The 22853-nt window shown below is 35.4% G+C and overlaps 1 protein-coding gene across 9 annotated transcripts in view; it reads right to left on the bottom strand.

Annotated features, from left to right (window-relative positions):
* The window catches only part of SENP7 (SUMO specific peptidase 7), a 149081-nt gene that overhangs the window by 62527 nt on the left and 63701 nt on the right, over positions 1-22853 (bottom strand). For 5 of the 9 annotated variants that reach the window (XM_042954733.1, XM_042954736.1, XM_042954732.1 and 2 more), the window contains 2 exons: positions 13897-14094; positions 5645-5839 (listed from right to left, as the gene is read on the bottom strand). The exons of 1 other annotated variant lie outside the window; for it this stretch is intronic. In XM_042954733.1, the coding sequence (XP_042810667.1) occupies positions 5645-5839; positions 13897-14094 (393 nt within the window). The remainder of the gene's footprint in view (positions 1-5644; positions 5840-13896; positions 14095-22853) is intronic. 3 more of the 9 variants (XM_042954737.1, XM_042954740.1, XM_042954738.1) reach the window with 2 other exon arrangements.

Raw genomic sequence — 22853 nt, forward strand, 5'->3', positions numbered from 1 at the left:
AAGGGAAAGGGAAGGAAAGGAAAGGGAAGGAAAGGAAAGGAAAGGAAAGGAAAGGAAAGGAAAGGAAAGGAAAGGAAAGGAAAGGAAAGGAATGGAAAGACAGGAAGAGAACTTGAATATATGATCATGGAAATTATCAAATCTGAGGATCAAAAAAATTTTGAAAAAAGTGAATAGAGCCTAAGGGACCTGTGGGACAACAACAAGCAGACCAATATATGCAATACTGGTATGTCAGTAGGAGAAAAAATAAAGGAGAAGAGAAATTACTGAAATAAATAATCACAAAAAAATTCCAAATTTGATGAAAGACATGAATACAAACATACAAGAAGTCCAAAGAACTATAAGCAGAATAAACTCAATGAGACCTGTACCAAGAAACATTATAATCAAGTTGTCAGAAGACAAAGACAAAGAGAGAATCTTGAAGGCACCAAGAAAGAAGCGACTTATCACATACCAAGGACACTCCATATGATTATGAGATTTCTCATCACTAACCATGGTAGTCAGAAGGCATTGGGTTGGTATATTCAAAGTACTGAATAAAAAAACCTGCCAGCTAGAAATCCTGTATCTGGCAAAACTATTCTTTTTCCAGTTCCTTAAGTTGTAAAGTCAGGTTGTTGATTTGAGATATTTCTTCTTTTTTAATGTAAGCATCTACAGCTATACATTTATTTTGCCTTTAGCACTGCTTTTAATGCATACCATATGTTTTGATGTGTTGTATTTTCATTTTCTTTCATTCTTAACCATTTTTTAATTTCCTTGTGATTTCTTCTTCGACCCATTGGTTGCTTTAAGTATGTTAATTTCCACAAACTTGTGAGTTTCCCAGTTTTCCTTCCATTAATAATTTCTAACTTCATATCATGTGGTCAGAGAACAATGGGAGAAAATATTTCAAAATCATATTTCTGACAAGAAATTAATATTCAGAATATATAGAGAACTCCTAAAACTCAAAAGTAAAACACAACCTAATTCATCAAAGGGCACAGGACTTGAACAGACATTTCTCCAAAGAAGATATATGAACGGCCAATAAGCACATGAAAAGATGCTCAGCATCACTAATCATTAGGGAAACCCATAACAAAACCACAATGAGCTATCATGTCACACCCATTAGGATGACTATTACATAAAAACAGAAAATAACAAGTTTTAACAAGGATGTGGAGAAATTGGGACCCCTAACCACTGCTAATGGCAATGTAAAATGGTGCAGCTACTATACAAAAGAGTAATGGTGGTGCCTCAAAAATTACTAATAGAATTACTATATGATCCAGAAATCCCACTTCTGGGTAGATATGCAAAAGAACTTAAAAGTAGGGATAGAGATGCCTGCATACCAGTGTTCATAACAGTGTTATTCACAACAGCAAAAAGGTGAAAGCCACCCAACCATCCAAAGACATTTATACCAGACTACAGAGAGGCCAAAAAAAAAAGGAATTAGAACTTCAATTAGGAAAGTGATCCCCAGACTGTTGTTCTGGATCTGTCACCTCATCTACATCATCACAAATTAAGACACCGGTTGACTAACCTATTTCTGTACTTGGGGTTGAAGAGGTCTTTCCAAGGATAAACCAAAACACAGGGGTCAAGCCCTAACATATTTTTTATAAAATAAAATTTTTAAAAATTATACTACAGAAGATACTATAAACAAAGTAAAATTAACAAACAGGAAACTTGAAAAATTTTTTCCAACACACTGGTAACAAAAAGTTAATACCTTTAATAAGAGTTCTTACAAGTCAGTAAGAAGCAGAACACCTGAATACATACAAAGACTACAGAGAAAACTTATATAAAAATACAAAATCCATCTTCACTAAAAATAAAAAATGGCTGAAATGAAAACAATTTTATGTAAAGTTATATTTATTTTTATCAATAGAGTCTGAAAAAAATTTTCTTTTTAACGTTTATTTATCTTTGAGACAGAGAGAGACAGAGCATGAACAGGGGAGGGGTAGAGAGACAGGGAGACACAGAATCTGAAACAGGCTCCAGGCTCTGAGCTGTCAGCACAGAGCCCGACGCGGGGCTGGAACTCACGGACCGTGAGATCGTGACCTGAGCTGAAGTCGGATGCTTAACTGACTGAGCCACCCAGGCGCCCCTGAAAAAAATTTTCAATGATTAACACTTAATTCTGGTTAAACGAATGGCACTATAAGAATTTATAAAAATACACAAACTTACTGTACCAATGCTATACAGACAAAAAATGAAAAATACCCTAAATGTCCACTCATAAGGAAACACATATTTGTAAAAGTAGATATATCTCAATATATTTATTGGCAAGTTATCAAATTAAAAGAGAAAAGCTAATTCTTTATTCTCCAGCATACCTACGTATTATTGTGATTTACAGATGAGGTAAACTGAGGCACAGAGAAAGAAATTAAGCAAACAGACTGAGATGAATTTCATTTATCACAGTATAATATCACAAATACTTAACAAATTTTAGTTAAAAGTTTTTAAGGGATAATATAAAGTTTAATAATTAAGTATTTTAAAATAATTAATTGCCAACTAGAAAAAACAAATATGCTACTTCAAAGAGATCGTTTTAATTCAAATTTCCTATTCATTCGTGATGTTTTTTTACTATTCCTTCATTTTGGGCATAAAACACAATTTCTTTTTCCTGCATAAGTCCATTTAAGTTGTTATTATAGTCAACAATAACAGTTCTGAACACTAAAGACAGGCTAAGGCTAAAATAAGACTCTTAGCCTTGGGGCACCTGGGTGGCTCAGTCAGTTAAGCAGCCAAATTAGGCTCAGGTCATGATGTGGCAGTTTGTGAGTTCAAGCCCTGCATCAGGCTCTCTGCCATAGCACAGAGCCTGCTTTGGATCCTGTCTCCCTCTCTGTCCCCCTCCTCCCTCCCTCCCTCCCTCTCTCTCTCTCTCTCTCTCTCTCTCTCAAAAATATATAAATAGACTTTTAGCCTTTATAAAACACTTTTCCACAAATATCATAAGGGGCATAAGTGCTAGGTTTTCAAAGAAAACTTCCTCAGTTTTCAGTCATAGCCTCCATTCTCCCACCCACCAATTTTTAGTTGTTATTCGACATTCTAGCTTTGTAACAAAGAGCTGACATGTTTACCACATTCTCTGCAATAACAATTACAATAATGTCAGAACATGTGTCTCCTAAAAAGATCTACATAATTTATATTTCCTCTTCCTGATTTTGATTGAAATAGGCAGGCTGGAAAGAGGCTGGTTACAACAAGAGTCCCATCCTTGAGCCTATCCTGTCCATGCTACAGTGAGTTCTAATGGGGCACATCTAACTCAAGTGATGGTATGGCCACATGTGCAATTTATTTCCATAGGGCACTCTGGATTCTCCTCAAAGTGAACTCCTCTTAAGGGAAAAGAGAACTAAAGCCTGGTTTAAGGAGTACAGTACTCCTCCTTAAACCAAATGGTAATACTTAGTATGGCTGTGACAATTGCCTTGGCAGTACTGGTAATGGTAATGGAGTAACAGTGATCTCAGGATCAGACACTAGCATCCTCACCATAGAAGACTTCAGTAGCATCAACATACAGCACCAGCCTTTAATGGTACTTTTGATAAAAGTATCAATAAGAGAGACACAAAAATAATGACTACCACCTATTAAATTTCAAGCATTATATTAAGAACATCACATAGTTATCTCCTTAAATCCGCACAATAATCTTCTAAGATGTGTGTTACTATCTGTGTTTTAAAGATCAAAGTAACTTGCCCAAGGTAAATCAGCATGTTTGCAATACTGATGTCTGGCTCCAAAGTCTATGCCTATTCTAAATGCAACAAACAAAGCAAATAACCACCAAGAAAATGAATTTTCAGAGCCCACATCAAATACCACCTGGAAATTTCATAAATATTTAGAAAGGACTTGAAGAGAGCTAGAATTCTCACTGAATAGATTTTAGGAACAACTAGAAATTTGAGACTTATTATTATTAAATCTTAGCCCCAAATTGGTATAAAACCTGTACAGTACAGATTATAATTTGATGGTTCCATTGAATCCTCATAATAGTGCTATTTTTTTAACAGTATGAATGTGCACTGATGTCTTTTGAATTCCACAGGGACAGTACATAATAAGTGACTTTTTCTATAGAAAGTATCATCAAAAACAACATTTTTAAATGCATGATGTTTTATGTGCACAAAGAATTCTAAGGTGATATTTATTAAAAAGATAATAAATAACTATGTGATGTATAAGGTCAAAGGTCATTTCTCTTCTTCCAACTCAGGAAACCAAAGCTCAAGATTAAATGACATGAACATTAATCCAAGTGCACAAAATTAAAGTATGTATTTTAGCTAAGCACTGGGCATAAATGTAATTAAGACATAATGCTTCTCCTTAAGGAACTCATGGACTAGTAGAGGAGGCAGAAACAAAATAACTATATTATAAACTGATAAGTGCATTTCTAACATCTCTAATTATACCTTAATTTATACATTAAATACATTATTAATTGGATAATGACACTGAAACTCAGTTCTTCTGGTAAATTCAGAAAAAGACCAAATAAAGTATAAAGTTAAAATTGCCATTAATAATTCACTAAGTAGAACTGATGTGAAACATAAAATATTCTCCAAAAGGAGAAAAATTTGTAAAATTTATAAATTCATCAGAAATAAACAGAGTTTATAAAAATAAAGTGCATTAGAAATGTAAAAAATTTATTAAAAATCTTTAAAAAGTCAGCTATAAATACTCTTTAATGTAATTAGGCTTACAAGAGAAATACAAACTAGAAGTTACCTTTGGATGGTTCAGGGAAAATTAAAAAAAGCAAAACAAAACAAAACAAAAAACAAGACTGGATCAATAATTTTTCACTGAGATCAAAACTACTTTATTGTACTAGCAACAAGGCAAGAAATTAAAAAGAGAAGTTCATGGTAAAAGAAAGTTAAGAGATTTAGTAGTATTTATTAACTGACATCCCTTAGCTTTATCCCACAATTTATTTTATTTACAGTCCCCACAGAAGCATCTCCTATAGGTTATAACAAAAGCAACTTCAGATTTCCACTTCTCTCACTGGCTCAGCAGGCTATGTTTGTTAATGGAATCTCAAACCATTTTTTTGAGGAACACATTCAGCAATTCATTCAGCAAATATTTACTGAGTACTAAATGCCAGGTCTAGTTCTAGAATCTGGATATAAAAACAGTGACTATGTCAAGATGGAGAGATGGATGAATGAACAGACCAATAGATGGCCAGATGGATAAATAGGAAAGAGGAGGAAGAGGAACAGAAAAATGTCAGAGGAACAAATCTTAATTATATCACATAAATTGAAATACTGAAATAGATAACTAAATTTTCATTAAAGTCTACATCTATTTTCCCAAAACACAAGTACAGTGTACTTTCTGAAACTGATTATTAGCCACAGACTGTTGGTTCCAACAGCCATCTCGAGCCACCAGGGGAGAAAAGTCACACTAGCCAACAGAACACATCTACCTCACTTTTAGGAATAATGCATCTATGGGGGGGAAGAATAGAGAGGCTCATTAGAGTAAATATATTATTTATTTTGAGTAAAGTTATCACTAAACATACCTTTCAGATAAAAAGGAGCTCTTGTGAGGATTTAGATTTTGACAAGACTCTAGGCTGCCATCAGATGATGAAGAAAGCTGCTCTGATTGCAAGTTGTCTGTATCACCCAAACTGGCCTCAGTTACAGATGAGGTCTTTATGTATTTTCTTCCTAACTCCGTTCCCAGGACATTCGTCAATATAACTCTGGGTATCCTGTCACACAAAATAACAAACACTGTACTGTACTGAGGTTTGCAGTGAAAAATGTATTCTAGGAAGTTGAATTTTCAAACATTTTCATCTATACCACTCTAGAAATCAACCCATAAACACTCAAAATCCTGTATGAACACATTCTTTTTTTTATTTTTAGAAGTACTAGTGTCTTATAAATTGGTGCAGATTAGCCTGCCACAGTAACGGGTTTAACTAAACTAATGGATGCTATTGGGGTGCTTAAAACTTTAATCACTTTTTCTCAAAAAATGCTTTTTCCCCAATAGTTATTAAAAACACAGAGTACTTTAAACCAATTCAAGAAATCTTTATTCTTCTCATTCAACAAAAAGGTTCTTGATAAATAATTACATACTTGTAATTGGCAAATGAGAAATGCTATATCCAACAGGAAAGACATCATTCAGATTGCATCTGTGGTAATGATAGATTCCATAAGTAAAACAGCACATATAGTGATTATAATATATATGCTTTATATAACAGCACCAAGGAAGGAGCCAACAAATCAAATGTCTAGAAAATTAAAGTGTATTTTTAAAGCTCCACACTTTTTAAAATTGGTGTTCACATCAAAATGTACTACATAAAAGCCTGCTATCTCCTTAAACGGAAGAGGATAATATAATCTTCTCTTGGTTAGCCAATTGTTTTACAAACACCTTATATATTTTGCCACACTATAATGACGCCCTTAGGCAATTATTTGGCCCTGAACTGACAACCCAAACCAAATTACTGTATTGGTTTTTAGTTCTTGTTACTGAATTTTTTAAGTTTTTCTATCTCCTCTTCATCAGATGTCCCCCTGACTTTATCAATGTGTCACCTGCAACACTTTATTGACCCATTGTGAGAGACAACAAAAAACACTTAGAAAGGGCCTGAGTGCTTCTATTTAAGTGAAACATGTGAGCTTCCCTGTACTTTGTTATATTTGTTGTAGTACCTAGAGGTACTCATTTTCACTACACAGAGGCATTATGTTCTTTTCACTATGTTCTAGACAGCATGGAATTTCAGATCTTGAAAACTTTAAAATAATTTAGTCTTACCTTTATTTTAAATATGAAGAATTCAAATCTCAGAAAAATTAAATGGCTGAAGGTATAACTCTTCCTAGTAGAAGAACCTGGGCCTATTATCTTTTGGTTTTTTTATTTCATTCCACTACAGGTATCCTTAATACTAAGTTGCCAGAGGATCCAGATAACTGAGCTTTTCTATAGATACCGCAGGAAATTCTTGAAAATAGGCATTTTCCAGCAGAACCTCCACAAAAAAATATTGCAATGATTAAGTAGTATGTATGACATAGGGGCGCCTGGGTGGCTCAGTCGGTTGAGCATATATTTGACTTTGGCTCAGGTCATGATCTCGTGGTTCATGAGTTCAAGCCCCACATCAGGCTCTCTATTGACAGCTCAGAGCCTGGAGCCTGCTTCGGAATCTGAGTCTCCCTTTCTCTGCCCCTCCCCCGCTCGTGCTCTGTCTCTCTCTCTCTCTCTCTCTCTCTCTCTCTCCCCCCCCCCCCAAAAATAAATAAACATTAAAAAAAAAAGTAGTATGTATGATGTAAAAGCAAAGGCAGGTAGTAAATACAATCCCCTAAACTCAGAGTTTGAGTAAAGAAAAAGTGGGAAAGAAGTTAGCTATCTAGCATAACCACCAATTATAAGGAGGAGAAGGCAGATATATTTTTCTACCTTCTCATATGATTTAAATCTCCAAGGATCCTAGTTGTCATTGTGAGCTTTGTGTATCTGATTGCCTGACAGAACCCTCCTTAATATCTTGGATCTGAAGTAGGAATGTAGGTAATATAGGACCAGTAAGGAGTCTCAAGATTTCTTTTATCTGACCTCACACTAGAAATTGCTATGAAATAAAAAACTTCACTCACTAAAAAACTTCAACTATAATTCAATAAAAAAAAAAAACTCATCTTGTGTTTCTCAATATTTTAGGGAAAATATAGGAATGATAGCAGAGGCTAGAACTATTTCAGGTTAGAACTATTATTTTCCAGATCAATACCTTAATGTAAGTAAGTTTTATTTACTTTTAAGAGATGAGAGAATCTGATATACTAACTTGATAAATCATTTTAAGAATTGATAATATACTATTTTTATGGTCCCCTATAATTACTGAATTCTAAAATGTGGCTCATAATAAAATAATCCAAAAACTGTAGTATAGCAAAGAGAAAGCAAAGAGAAAATTTGTGGCACCTAAGGAGACACATCAAAGAAATGTCAACTATCATGTAGTATCTCTGTTTAAATGCCTGACTATATTATGTTTAAGTATGTTTTAGAATGTTGAGTCCCTTAAAAAAGCGGTCCCTCCAAATAGGAGTGACGCAGTCCATAAAAGATTACTTTTGTACAAAGTGCTGAAGAGAATAATCAACAACAACAAAAAATACAAATATCAGCAAGCAAAGGGAAAATTTTTAAAGATTAGAATTCTCTTCTGAGTAATAAATGATCATCATCCTATTCTTGTATGGTTTATTTAAAGAAAGAAAAAAGCAAAGGAGATATGAAAAAAGAACCCTGGAGGATAAATTAGACCTTTTAAGTTAGACAAATATGTTAACAAATAGCTGAAACAAACATCTGAAAGTCTTTCCTAGAAGAGAAAAAGTTAAATGGTTAAACAAATAGCTGCCAAGTTTTTCCTAGAAGAGAAAAATATCAAAATTGACCCCAAAACTGGTTGAAAAGATGATATACCAAGCTTCAGTAGAACCTGCAACTCTAAAGCACAAGAGCCCTAGAGAGCCCTTGAAGTCCTCAGAAGGTTCCAGCCACTACCCTCAGCATCTCTACCGTGGTAGATCTTTCAGTGAGACAGTACTCTATTAAAACGTGAACAAAATACCACAAGAAAAAAAATTAAAGAATAAGTAGAATATTTAAAGGTCAATAATTTAGATCTCACAGATAATAAGTAATAAAGTCCAATTCCTACTTTACTTATGAAAAAATTAAATTTCAGAGGAGTGAAAAGCACTGGTACAGGGGTTAAGAACAAGGACTCTAGAGTCAGAAAAAAAATAGGGGTCAGGTTTTGACTTTGGCACCTAATAATATAATTTAGGCAAGCTATTTACTATAATTTATTCCCCTTAGCATTGATCTTTTCATCTATAAAATTAGGAGAAAACCTACCTTACAAAGTTGTTAAGACTAAATGAAATAAATTAGATGTAAAGCAGTTGGTATAAGTCCTGGCACGTAGTAGGTACACAGTGAGAAGAAAATCACTTTAACTTTCCTATTACTGAAGTCTTCCTCAAAGTTATAAAGTATCCTTTCAAATGATGCATAATTGTCCTGGGCTCTGGGGTGGCTTAGTCGGTTAAGCATCTAATTTCGGTTCAGGTCATGATCTCATGGTTCGTGAGTTCAAGCCCCATATCGGGTTCTCTGCTGTCAGGTCAGAGGCCACTTCAGATCCTCTGTCCCCCTCTTTCTCTGTGCCCCTCCCCTGCTGGTTCTCCCCCACCCCCCAAAATAAATAAACTTAAAAAAGAAAAGAGCAAATGGTGCTTAATTGTCCTAATTCATCATACTCTGTAATCCTGATGAAAACATCTTATTAGAAAAGTACATAACTAAACACTTAGCAATGCCCTTAGTACACTCAGCTCTTCACAACACATAGCCACAGCCCAAACATCTTTCATCAACCATTTGCAACTCATGCAATTTGGTTACCTTGAAGAAAAAGAGCTCTCTGTAAGAGCCTTCCAGAGTACAAATCCAGGTAGTGGTGACTAAGTTCATAATACCTAAGCTACCTTTTGGTGCACAATTAAATAAGTTAGCACTGTCATGGAAATTCCATGGCTAGCCACAATTTCAAAATATTCTAAATTTTCACAAGAAATATATAAAGGTATACATTTCATCCTTCACACTAACTCAATATGGAAGAAAGTGCTAAAAAAAACTGTCATTTTACCGTCTATCCAATTTTTCCTTAGTATGTAAACAATAACAGTAAGTAAAATAAAATGCCATTTATGGGGCACCTGCATGGCTCAGTTGGTTAACCGTCTGACTCTTGGTTCAGGTCAGGTCATGATTTCATGGTCCCTGAGATCGAGCCCTGAATGGGGCTCAGTGCTGTCAGCAAAGGATTCTCTCTCTCTCCCTTTCTTTCTGCCCCTCACCCACTCTCATGCTCTCTCTCTCACTCTCTCTCACACAAAATAAACTTTTAAGAAAATTTACTTTCTAAATCAGTTTCTTAAGCTATATAGTGAAAATAATTTTAATTGCTGAGTAACTGTTATTCACAGATTTTCTAAGTTTGCTCCTTTCTTTTACTAAGCTAATTTTAAATGAATAAATTATCACTCAACTAAAATTACACTGGCTGAAAGGTGACAGGAATACTATAGTGTCCCAAAAGTCTTACCATCACAACATCTAAATTGCGTATTTTTTAAAAACTTCAAATATATGTAAATTTAAGAGACAAATGAATAAATATAATTAGGGATATTCCAAGAACTAGGACCTAACTTTTCTTAATGGAATATGGGTAGTACACTGTCTCCATATTTCTCTAATAATCTCTGGTGCCAACTGATGTAAAGAAGAGAAAGATGGTTTATCTTCTCAAAAGCTTTGTGTTATGTGTCCCATGAGGCTCTTTCCTGCCTAATGATCAAGGTTTATCAATGCCTCAAAGTTATCTCTCAGGAAAATAGATGTGAATCATATATGGAAATAAAAACCTACACTAAAATATTGTTTACTTATTTAAAAGAAATTTGTGCATTCCACATACTGCTAGTTTCATATTTCTAAAACTCTTTACCCTTTTCCTCACTATTTAAGAAGACAGATTTGGATTATGTTTTGTTTTTCTTCTCAATATTGTTCAGAAATTAAAATTCTAAATTGTCCTGATATAAAACCCAACAAAATACAAATAAGGGGCACCTGGGTGGCTCAGTTGGTTGAGCATTCGACTTCAGCTCAGGTCATGATCTCAAGGTTCATGAGTTTGAGCCCCACATCAGGCTCTGTGCTGACAACTCAGAGCCTGGAGCCTGCCTCAGATTCTGTGTCTCCCTTTCTCTGCCCCCTCCCCTGCCCTCTTTCTTTCTCCCCCTCTCTCTCAAAAATAAATAAACATTTAAAAAAATCTAAAATGCAAATAAAATTTCTAAAAAATGTCATTTTGGGGACTGAATGAGTAATTTTGATTGACTCAATAGTCGATCTTTTTTTGGGTCTTTTTTGGTATTTTGTTTTTTTTTTAAATAGTGTACAGTGGGGACAAGGGCAGTGGGAGACAGACAGAATCTTAAGTAGGCTCCACACTCAACTCAGAGCCTGACACAGGGCTCGATCCCAAGACCCTGGGATCATGACCTAAACCAAAATCAACAGTCAGACACTCAACTGACTGAACAACCCAGGGGCCCCTCAACAGTTACACTTTAAGATAAAATTGAAAACCAAAAATAAATTTTTCTCCCTTTCATCTTTCTGAAATAATAAAGTCCTAGCTAAGTAAAATGAAAGTAAAACAAAAAGCAAAAGTTAAGCTAAGCCTGAAGAAAGAACAAGCCAGATATTCCAGATCATTCCAGATAGCAAGTAAGTCTCTGAAAGAAAACACTGTCCAAACCGATACCCTAAACTGTTCTCCAGTATTCTTATTTGAAGCTTGTAATATCCCTTTTCCTGGTTGTCACCAAAATTACAGAGCAAATAAATGGTTCTAATGGATGAAAATACATTTTAATCAAAGAGACTGGAGATGTAACTCTGCTGAGAAGCAACCTTCCTTGAATTCAGCAAAAACTGAGCATTTAGTAAGCACCCAGCAATGTGCTAGGTATTAGTATCAGAGTAAAAAATAATAAAATGTAGTCCCTGTAAGCTTCCCTTGTGAAGCTTACTGTCAGGGAGGCAGAAAAACTAAAACTCATAATATAATGTGATAAGTGTTATGATATATAAACAGGCTGCTAAACAAAGCAAAAAATGGGATTAAATGCAAATGAGGAGGGTGGAATCAAGGAAGCTGTCCCCAAAAGATGGCATATGAGTTCAATGTTAAAGACTAAAAAATATCAGTAAATGGGAAAGGAGAACAGTTTCCAAGATAAGAGAGCAAACAGAATGAGCTCGGAGGTATACAACAGCACTATACATTTACTGAGCTACCACCAGTTTCTTACAGACTAAAGCTCAGTTATGAATGTGTAGACAGGCACAAAGCTGAGACCATTAAGGACCGTGTATGCTAAAGTGAGGAGTTTGAACTTTATCCTGAAGGTTATGTGGAGCCACAGAAAGATGTTAAACTAGAGAGCTAAAAGTAACATCTGCCTTTCAGAACGATTAACTCAACAACAATATAGGGAAATTATTAAGAAGAAAAGGCCATACATGGGAAGCCCAATACTAATAGTAATAAAGGCACAAAGTTATCAGGGCTTGAACTGAGGCAGTGGCAATAAAAGTGGAGAAGAGATCATTTCAAAACTGATTTAGGAGGCAAAAATATCTACACATGAAAAAAGACTGAATATAAAGGGTGAGAAAGAAAGAGTCGTCATATATTCAGACAGGGAGGGGATACAGAAATAGGAATAAGTCTGAGAAGAAAGATAATGCATTCACTTTGGAACAGTTCAATTTAGGACCCCTGGAGATGAGAGAAAAAGTCTCCATTAGCTGGTAATGACAGAAAGGAAAAAAACACAGACACATACTATAAAAACCAAATTAGAATCTTAATGAGACTTTTAACTTCATACTATATTTTAATTTCATGAACACATAAGGAAATTCTTCTACTTAACTTTGTTTTTGCCTTTTTTAAAAGAGGTATCCTCCTTTAAAATTAACATGTAATACTATAGAGTTCTACTTTTATTTTTTAAATAATTGTGCTGAAAGTTATCAGTTTTGGAGAGCCTAGGTGGCCCGGTCAGTTGAGCATTCGACTTCGGCCCAGCTCATGATCTTGTGGTTCACGAGTTCAAGTCTCATTTTGGGCTCTGTGCTGACAGCTCAGAGCCTGGAGCCTGCTTAGGATTCTATGTCTCCGTCTCTCTCTGCCCCTCTCTAGCTCACGCTCTCTATCTCTATCTCTCTCTCTCCCAAAAATAAATAAAACATTTTTTAAAAATTTATCAGTTTTTTTCTGGACTTGGCTTAAAGCACTTATATATTACAGACCATATAACCAAAGCACTACCTAGCTAATGACAAATTTTTCTAATTAAAAGCAAAGTATTTCCATCAAAACATTAAGGGTTAAAACTGTAAGTAGAAACACATTAAAAATATTATGTCACAGATAACAAATTCCCAGAGCTAATTCCCAGTATTTAGCCCCAAATTCCATACACAATTCCTTTAAAAAATATAAAACAAAACTGGTCTTATTTATAAAATTAAACTGCATATTTACTATTAAAAAATCTAGGGGTATTATTTTAATATCACCTCACTTATTTAAAAATGCATGTAAATTACAAGAAAACTCAAAGTCAAAAGTGGTAAGGACTATATTAAACACTATTTAATAGGTATGTTAAAGATGCAGAAAATAAAAAATGAACTATTAATTCTGTCAACTCTATCAAGGCATAAATAAATAAATATATATACCTTTATTTTCTCCATCTTTAACATATCTTTCGTAAGTTATTTAATCTAGGTCCTTACCTACCTATATATATATATAAGTATCTTCATTTTATATCATAAATGAATCTATAAAAATATGTGTATGGGAATCAAATTATAGTTAAATATAATGATAATTGGTTTTAAAAATAATTCTATGTCAACTTAATGAAATGCAAAAATACCATTAACTTTGTAAATTGAGACTGTCAGCTTTAAGATTTGCTTTAGAGTGGGGCACACCTGTATATGCAGATTTTCTTAAAAATCATTTCCAACAATCTTAACAATTTTAAGATTATTGGAGTTTTATTAGTTCAAATGCGGTAAGTTGAACAAAATCAATACTGAACAACATACCTTTTAGATAAATTAAGGCTTTGGTGAAGAGGTTCTAATTTTTGACATGTCTCTAGGCTGTCAACAGATGTCGAAGGCAATGAGTCTGATTGCACCTTGTTGGCATCACACAAATTAGCATCGTTTCTAGGTAGGATCTTTCTGAATTTTCGTCCTAAATCCGTCCATAGGACATTCGTCAACACAACTTTGAGTTGCCTGTTACACACATAAATAATTAACACATAAAGTACTAAACAGTGTATATAATACATGATTAATCACAAACTATACCAAAAGAAAACCTCCAGGAATTCTTAATTTCAGTTCTTGAAGCAATTAACTAGAGCAGTAAATAAGTAAAATATTTGCTTAACCATTCTCAAATATATATTAAAAAGTAAAGCCTATTTCACTTATATTGGAATTTTCTTCAGAATTCTGTCTAGTATACTATAACTATGGCCACACACACGTATGGCAACCCATCTGCACCTATTTACACTTTTAGTAAAACAATTGTACACATCTGCATATCTCATCACAAAGGCAACCACTTTCTGCAATGTAAATGTATTTTGTTTTAGCATTTGTTAATTTGGAAAGCATTATTAAAACTACAGGTGAAACGTATATCATCTACAGCCTTACTAAAGCTACGTAGTCTTAAGTCTTCATAGTCTTAAGATATAGACTTAATTTTACCTCGTTTCTATAAATAGGTCAATTTAAAACATTTATTTTTACTGTACCTATACCCTTTTAATAAGTAAAACTAATAAATGCAAGCAGCCCCAGCTTTTTGTCTCATTACATTTTGGTTGTTACTCATTCAATAAATCTTTTGCTGGTAATACTTGAAGAGCTATGTTCAGTTCTGGAACCAGAGAATAGTTCTTCCAGTAGTCTGGATAGGCTACCAAGTGGACTTGAGACAATATCAAATGAGAAATGTCTTAAAGAATTGGAAATGTGTGATCAGAAGAGTGTCTGTTCTATTTTATTTATAAAGCTGTCCTGTAACTAGTTTTAGGGATTTTTTTTTAATGCTTATTTTATTTTTGAGAGACAGAGGGGGAGAGAGAGAGAGAGAGAGAGAGAGAGAGAGACAGAGCACAAGCGGGGAAGGGGAAAGAAAGAGAGAGAGACACAGAATCCGAAGCAAGCTCCAGGCTCTGAGCTGTCAGCACAGAGCCTGACAGGGGGGTTTAAATCCACAAATGTGAGCTCATGACCTGAGCCGAAGTCCGAAGCCTAACTGACTGAGCCACCCAGGCACCCCAAGGAATTGTTTAACAAAAGTTAAGATGGTGCCTGGGTAGCTCAGTTGATAAGCATTCAACTCAATTTAGCCTCAGGTCATTATCTCACAGTTTGTGAGTCTAAGCCCTACGTCCTGCTCCACACTGACAGTGCAGAGCCTACTTGGGATTCGCTCTCTCCCTCTGCACTCCCAGCTTGCACGTGCATGCATGTGCTCTCTTTCTCTCAAAATAAATTTATAAACTTTTAAATAAATAAATAAGTCTAAGACTTAAGAAACAGGGGCATCTGGCTGGCTCAGTAGGTGGAACATGCAACTCTTGATCGAGTGGTTATGAGTTTGAGCCCCACATTGGGTATAGAGATTACTTAAAATATTTTTTAAAAAAGAATATTAGGAAACACAAAGCAAGGTGTTCAAATATTTTAAAGATAAAACTGATCTTGGGTGCCTGGCTGCTTAGTTGGTAAAGCATGCGAATCCTGATTTGGGGGGGGGGGGGGGGTCTTAAGTTTAAGCCCCACACTGAGCCAGAACTTACTTTAAAAAAAATTAAAGGGGCACCTGGGTGGCTCAGTCGGTTAAGGGGCCAACTTCAGCTCAGGTCATGATCTCACAGTTAATGAGTTCAAGCCCATACTAGGCTCTCTGCTGTCAGCATAGAGCCCACTTCAGATCCTCTGTCCCCCCCCCCCCTTCTCTCTCTCTCTCTCTCTGCCTCTCCCACACACATGCACTCTCTCTCCCCTCTCTCAAAAATAAACATATAAAAAACTAAAATTAAAAATACATTAAATTAAAAAAATTAAAGAGGGGCACCTGGGTGGCTCAGTCAGTTAAGTGTCCAACTTCAGCTCAGGTCATGATCTTAACAGTTCATGAGTTCGAGCCCCATATCTGGCTCACTGCTGTCAGCCCAGAGCCTGCTTCAGAGCTTCTGTCCCCCTCTCTCTCTGCCCCTCCCCCACTCACACTCTCTCTCTCAAAAATAAACATGTTTTTAAGAAATTAAGATAAAATCAATTTCAAAGATATCACTTGTATGCAGCAGCCACTTAAGGCTATACTTTCAGACCATCTGGAAAAAGGTGGTACAAGTCTTCAGGGGAACCTCCATAAAATACACAGAAACTTCAAATAAATAATACAGAGATAAGTACATTTCTATGACTAAATAGTAATTCATTCTTCATTCAACAAGTACTTATCAAATACCTCCTAGCAAAACAACTGTACTAGCAGAATCTGGAGATACATCGATGAACATGATGGTTATAGTGCCTGCCTGTCTTCACATTCCAGAGAATTACCCAATTCATTATTTAATTATAATTGTAATAAGTGATATGAAGTTAAAGTACAGATGATGCACTTCTTCTGAACTAGATCAGGGAAGGTTTTACTGAGAATATGACTTTTGAGCTGAAACCAGACACTATCCAAAGAAACAGGTGGAAAATAAAGAGTGGTCCAAAAGTGGGGACAAAATGCAAATGCTCTGGTGTGAGTAAAGCTTGTTGAAGAAAATCAAAGGACGTAGCGGGCTCAAGTGCCTACCCTGAAGAGGACATGTGTACAAGATCAGTATGGGTAGTTAGGCAGGACCAATGAACTATATTAATGATTTGAGATTTTATATCAAAAACAATTGAAACCCACTAGTTTTTACAAGAGAATGATGAGCTCACAGCTGCACTATTGATCTCTTATGAAGAATGAAATGGAAGCACTAAGGGTAAGGGTAATAAAAATGAATTTAGAGATGGAACGGTGACTTTATCAGGGGCAGTTTAGTGGAATGGTGGGAGCAGAAACCAGAATACAATGGGATGAGTAAATGGAAAATCTGTGTTAAGTTTAAGTGCCTAAGGAAGAGGTCAACAGAATAGGAGAGGTAGAAGATACAGAAGACAGTATAATTCACACAGTAAATTTTTTTAAGAAATGGTATAATAAGAGCTAATATCTATTGCACATGCACTATATACCAGGCACTATGCTAATGATTTTACAATGATTTACCTTATTTAAACCTCACAAACTACTCTATGAGGTACAATGGTAATTCTTCTGTAATTAAGACCAAGACAGAATGATTTAAACCCAAACTTAAATGAGTGAGTAGTGAAAGTGGGATCCAAAACCATTCACTCTCAACTCTACTGCCAGCACTCTTAACTGCTCCATTGTGCTAGTTTATGATGCAAGAAGAGGCACCCCTTTCCTTCTTCCGGGAAGTAGAAGAAATCAAGATCACCTTTTCAAAATGATACAAAAGATAAAGGAACAAAGGCTTGAGAAGAGAAAGATCTCAAATCATCATTGTGGAGAGGGGGAACACAAGCTGACTAGAGAAACACAGTAGGATTATCTTGCAGTACAGAAATCCAGTGAGATTAATAGTCATGAATTTATAATGCCACAAATAGACACTGTTTTGTGACTTTTTTTCCCAGCAATGCTCAGCCTTAGTGTCAGCCCAATGCAAACAAGATAATTAAGTTCACAGGCAATTATTAACTATAGAAGAGAAAGGCACCTTCATAATAGAGCAATCTTAACCAAATGATCAGATGTAGAACCACCAACACAGGGACAAGCAGACACTATGTATCCTCTGATATGATGCAGTAAGCAAATGACAACAGCTATTAAGTATTCTTGCCAAAAATGTAATGTGAACCTAATCCATGAGGACAAACCGAGACAAATCATAAAAATCTAGAACACATGACATTATACAAGACAACTGGCCTAAACTCTTCAAAAAAGTAATGACGTGATTTTTAATAAAAGGCACAGACAGGGGTATCGTAAGATTAAGAGCCTACTGAGACTTAATAACCAAAATACATGATGCATAAACTTCAATTTGATCCTAAATTTAAAATTTTTTTAATGTTTATTTATTTTCAAGAGAGAGAGAGACAGAGTGCGAGTGAGGGAGGGACAGAGAGAGAGGGAGACACAGAATCCTAAGCAGGCTCCAGGCTTCAAGCTATTAGCACACAGCCCAACACAGGGCTCAAACTCACGAACCCTGAGTTCAGGACCTGAGCCAAAGTCCGACATTTAACCAACTGAGTCACCCAGGTGCTCCACTAAATTGTAAAAAGTAATAAAATAAAAAACATTTTGGAGACATTTAGGAATTCTGATTGATTCTAGACTTCATATCCGTTGATAAAATGAGACTACTGTTAATTTTCTTCATAAAGTATTACAGCATGGGATAAAAGAATCTCCCTTGTTCTTCGAAAATGCAGGTTGAAGTATTTAGAGGTGAAACTCCATGATGTTTGCAATTTACTTTCAAATGATTCTGGGAAAAATGTGTATTATATTCCTATCTACATGTGTATATCTGATACACACATACACGTATACAGAGACTGAAAGAAGGCATAACAACTGGTGAATCTAGAAGAAGAATATATATATATGAATGTTCGTTATGCTCTTGACAAAATAATCCCATGTTTGGAATCCTAAACCAAGAAATGTATGAAATACAGGGAGAAGTTTTATGCACAAAGATATTCATGATGGTATCATTTATAAAAGCAGCAAACTAAAAGTAACCTGTTTCTACCCAGAAACTACAGAATAGTTAAGTAAGCCAGGATAAATCCACTTAATGAAATGTTACTTATTAGTCTCTCAAAATCTTCTACTTTAAATTTTAAGGGTGGTTTACTACCTCTGTGTTTTCTTTTTTCCACTTGTCTTTATTTCTGTTTTCTATACAAAGCAAGTACTATTCATATGAAAAGAAAGGTCAACTAATTAATTTTTTTAAAGAATGGTCAACAGAGCCTGGGTGGCTCAGATGGTTAAGCATCTGACTTCGGCTCAGGTCATGATCTCATGGTTGATGAGTTCGAGTGCTGCACAGGGTGAGCTCCAGCCCCACTTTGGATGAGCTCAAGCCCCTCTTCCGGTGAGCTGGATCCTCACTTTGGGTGAGCACGAGGCCTGCTTCGGGTCAGGTGGAGTCCTGCTTAGGGTGAGCACAGGCCCCACTTCGGGTAAAAAAAAAAATAAAAAATAAAAAAATAAAACACAAGCCCCGCTTTTGGTGACTCTCTCTCTGCCTCTCTCTCCCTCTCTCCCTCTCTCTCTCTCTCTCTCTCTCTCTCTCTCTCTCTCTGTGTGTGTGTGTGTGTGTGTGTGTGTGTGTGTGTGTGACCCTGCTGGGATTCTCCCTCTCTCTGCCCTTTGCTCACTTGTACCCTCTCTCTAAAAAAAAATAAAAATAAAAAAGAATAGTAAATAATTCAGGTTTACCTAGCCAAAAGCTACCAGTTGACTCGTAAATATATGTTTTTTACATTTAGGAAATTAGACTATTTCATGTAAAAGATTTTACAAATGTACAGTCTAAAATTCCAAATAATAAAATAAAAATACTTACAAAATCTTAAGGATATATAAGGTATACTTTTGGTGTAATAGGAAAAATACTGAAAATTAGTAATTTGATAAATTATTTGAAAAATTATTATCCTAATGGTAATTGTAATAATTTTAAATATGAAAATATCCAATGCTGGAAAAAGCCATTTTTCTGTTCACCCAGACCAATTAAAAATTTGTGTTGGAAAATAGCAAACCATTGCCGATTTTACTGATTGTTCTAAAAATGTGACTCTAACTGAAAAAGACAATTTGGATTCTTTGGGAAAATTTTCACATTTATATATTTGGCTTTACTGTAATTTGGCTGACTAGTCACATGCTAAAGCACAAGTCAGCAATCTTTTTTCCCCATAATATTAAAGTGAAAAATGTTTACGGGGCGCCTGGGTGGCTCAGTCGGTTGAGCATCTGACTTCGGCTCAGGTCATGATCTCAAGGTTCATGAGTTCAAGCACCGCGTCGGGCTCTGTGCTGATGGCTCAGAGCCTGCAGCCTGCTTCAGATTCTGTGTCTCCCTCTCTCTATGTCCCTCCCCTGCTCGCATTCCATCTCTCAAAAACAAATAAACATTAAAACATATATATTAAAAAAAAAAGAAAGTTAACTGCAGATTTTCAGCTGAGCCGAGGGTTGACACCACTAAACCCCAAGTTGTTCAAGGATCAAATATAATTTCATTTACAAGGGAAATCATCACTGATCTTTGTCTCAAGTCTAAAAAATACCACTCCTAGAAATAAAAAACTATATCTCTTCTAGTGTACTATTTTATTATACATTTAAAAATCTCTAATTGTAGGAAAACTCATAACCACAGCAGGAAAAAAAATCAATTTTTTTTTTGCCTATGAACAAAACACATATATTAGGTTTTCTAAAAAAGTTCAAATTTAGTTATAATTTTCAACAAAAGCAGTTTATGCAATGAATACATAAATATAAGTTAACTATATAACTTGGCTAAATAAATTGAGAAATCAGAAAAAATAACCATTGCTCAAAACTTGGGAGTCCTGGAGTACCTGGGTGACTCAGTCAGTTGAGCATGCAACTTCAGCTCAGGTCAAGATCTCACAGTTTTTGAGCCCCACATTGGGCTCACCACTGTCAGTGCAGAGTTCGCTTTGGATCTTCTGTCATCCTCTCTCTCTGCCCCTCCCCCGTTCACTCTCTCTCTCTGTCTCAAACATTAATAAACATTAAAAAAAAACTTGGGAGTCCTGTTTTCTGGTTCTTCCAACTAACCAGAATAAAAGCAGCGTTTTAATTTTTTTTCATAATTGAGAGCATTTCTTGTCCTTCAAAAATAATAGGTGTAGGAAATCAGAATATGTCACCCTAAAATATGTCACTGTGGGGCAAGGATTGTTTTGAACTAAAGACAACCGAGAAACCTCTGTCTGCCTACCACTTGTCTAAATGCAGGCTTAGACTGTTCATTGCTAGAAATTCTTATGAGCTCAGAAATTGAATCTATATAACAAGCCTACACCTTATTTTCATTAGATTTCTCCATATATTTACTTTCCCACAGTTTGCCATCCTTGGGACTCTCAAGCCTTCTCTAAAAAATTTATTTAATCTTTGTTAGACACTGCACAAGCCCAAGTTGTAGCTACCCCTTTGGGGTACACATCATAGAATTTCTCCCTCATATATGCACATTAGATGTGTTAGTAAGCTGTGTCTTTTTCTCTAACAAATCTGTATTTTGTCAGTCTAATATGCAAGACCTCAGTCAGAGAACCAAGGAGGGTAGAGGAAAACAGTTTTGTCGCTAGACAAAATATTTCCATTCTTCGTAAGAAAAATACATATGAATGGCTAACATACAGATGAAAAGATCCTGCGTATTATTTATCTTGTCTTTCTGGTATTAAAAAAGAAAAAAAGGTCTCTGTCTTTAAAAGGGAGAGAGATGGATACACCAAAAATGAAGCAACAGAAAGAGAAATCAAGGAAATAATCCCATTTACAATTGCACCAAAAAACATAAGATACCTAAGAATAAATCTAACCAAAGAGGTGAAAAATCTATACACTGAAAACTATAGAAAACTTATAAAGAAATTGAAGAAGACACAAAAAAATGGAAAAATATTCCATGCTCCTGGATAGGAAGAACAAATACTGTTAAAATGTTAACACTACCCAAAGCAATCTACATATTCAATGCAATACCTATCAAAATAACATCAGCATTCTTCACAGAGCTGGGACAAACAATCCAAAAATTTATATTCAGGACTTCTAGATGTATTACAAAGCTATAATCACCAAGACAGTACAGTACTGGCATAAAAACAGACACTCAGATCAATGGAACAGAATAGAATAGAACCCAGAAATGAACCCACAAACGTATGGCCAACTAATCTTTGACAAAGCAGGAAAGAATAGTCAATGGAATAAAGACAGTCTCTTCAGCATGTGGTGCTGGGAAAACAGGACAGCAACATGCTGGATGAACCTAGACCACTTTCATACACCATATGAACCTGGACCACTTTCTTACACCATACACAAAAAGAAACTCAAAATGGATGAAAGACCTAAATGTAAGACAGGAAGCCATCAAAATCCTCAAGGAGAAAGCAGGCAAAAACCTCTTTGACCTCAGCTGCACCAACTTCTTTCTAGACATGTCTCCAGAGGCAAGGGAAACAAATTAACTTTTGGGACCTCATCCAAATAAAACTTCTGCACAACAAAGGAAATAATCAGCAAAACTAAAAGGCAACCAACGGAATGGGAAAAGATATTTGCAAATGACATATTGGACAAAGGGCTAGTATCCAAAATCTATAAAGAATACACCAAACCACACACCCGAAAAACAAATAATCCACTGTGGAAAACAGTTTGACAGTTCCTGACAAAACTGAAAATGCACTTGCAATGACTCAGCAATCTAGCTCCTAGGTAATTACCCAAAAGAAATGAAAATATGTCCACATAAGCATTTGTAAATGAATATTCACCGCAGCTTTATTCATAGTAGCAAAAAACTGGAAACAACCCAAATGTCCACCAATAGCTGAATGGATTCACCCCATTCAAAACACGTCACCCCAAAATACACCACTCTGGCATATTATTTTGAGCTGAAGCCACCTGAGAAAGAGCAGATGCCAGAAAGACTCTCTGACCTCCCCCTTTCTACCTGAAGGAAAGTCATAAAATTTCCCTTGAGAAAGGTGCCCTTTCTATACCAGGAAGACATTCTTATCACTGCAGACTGGGAGTAGACACCAAAACGGATCTGTACAAACAAACCTACTAAAATAACCCTTAT

Source organism: Panthera leo, chromosome C2 (assembly GCF_018350215.1).
Source record: "Panthera leo isolate Ple1 chromosome C2, P.leo_Ple1_pat1.1, whole genome shotgun sequence".
Taxonomy (NCBI): Eukaryota; Metazoa; Chordata; class Mammalia; order Carnivora; family Felidae; genus Panthera; species Panthera leo.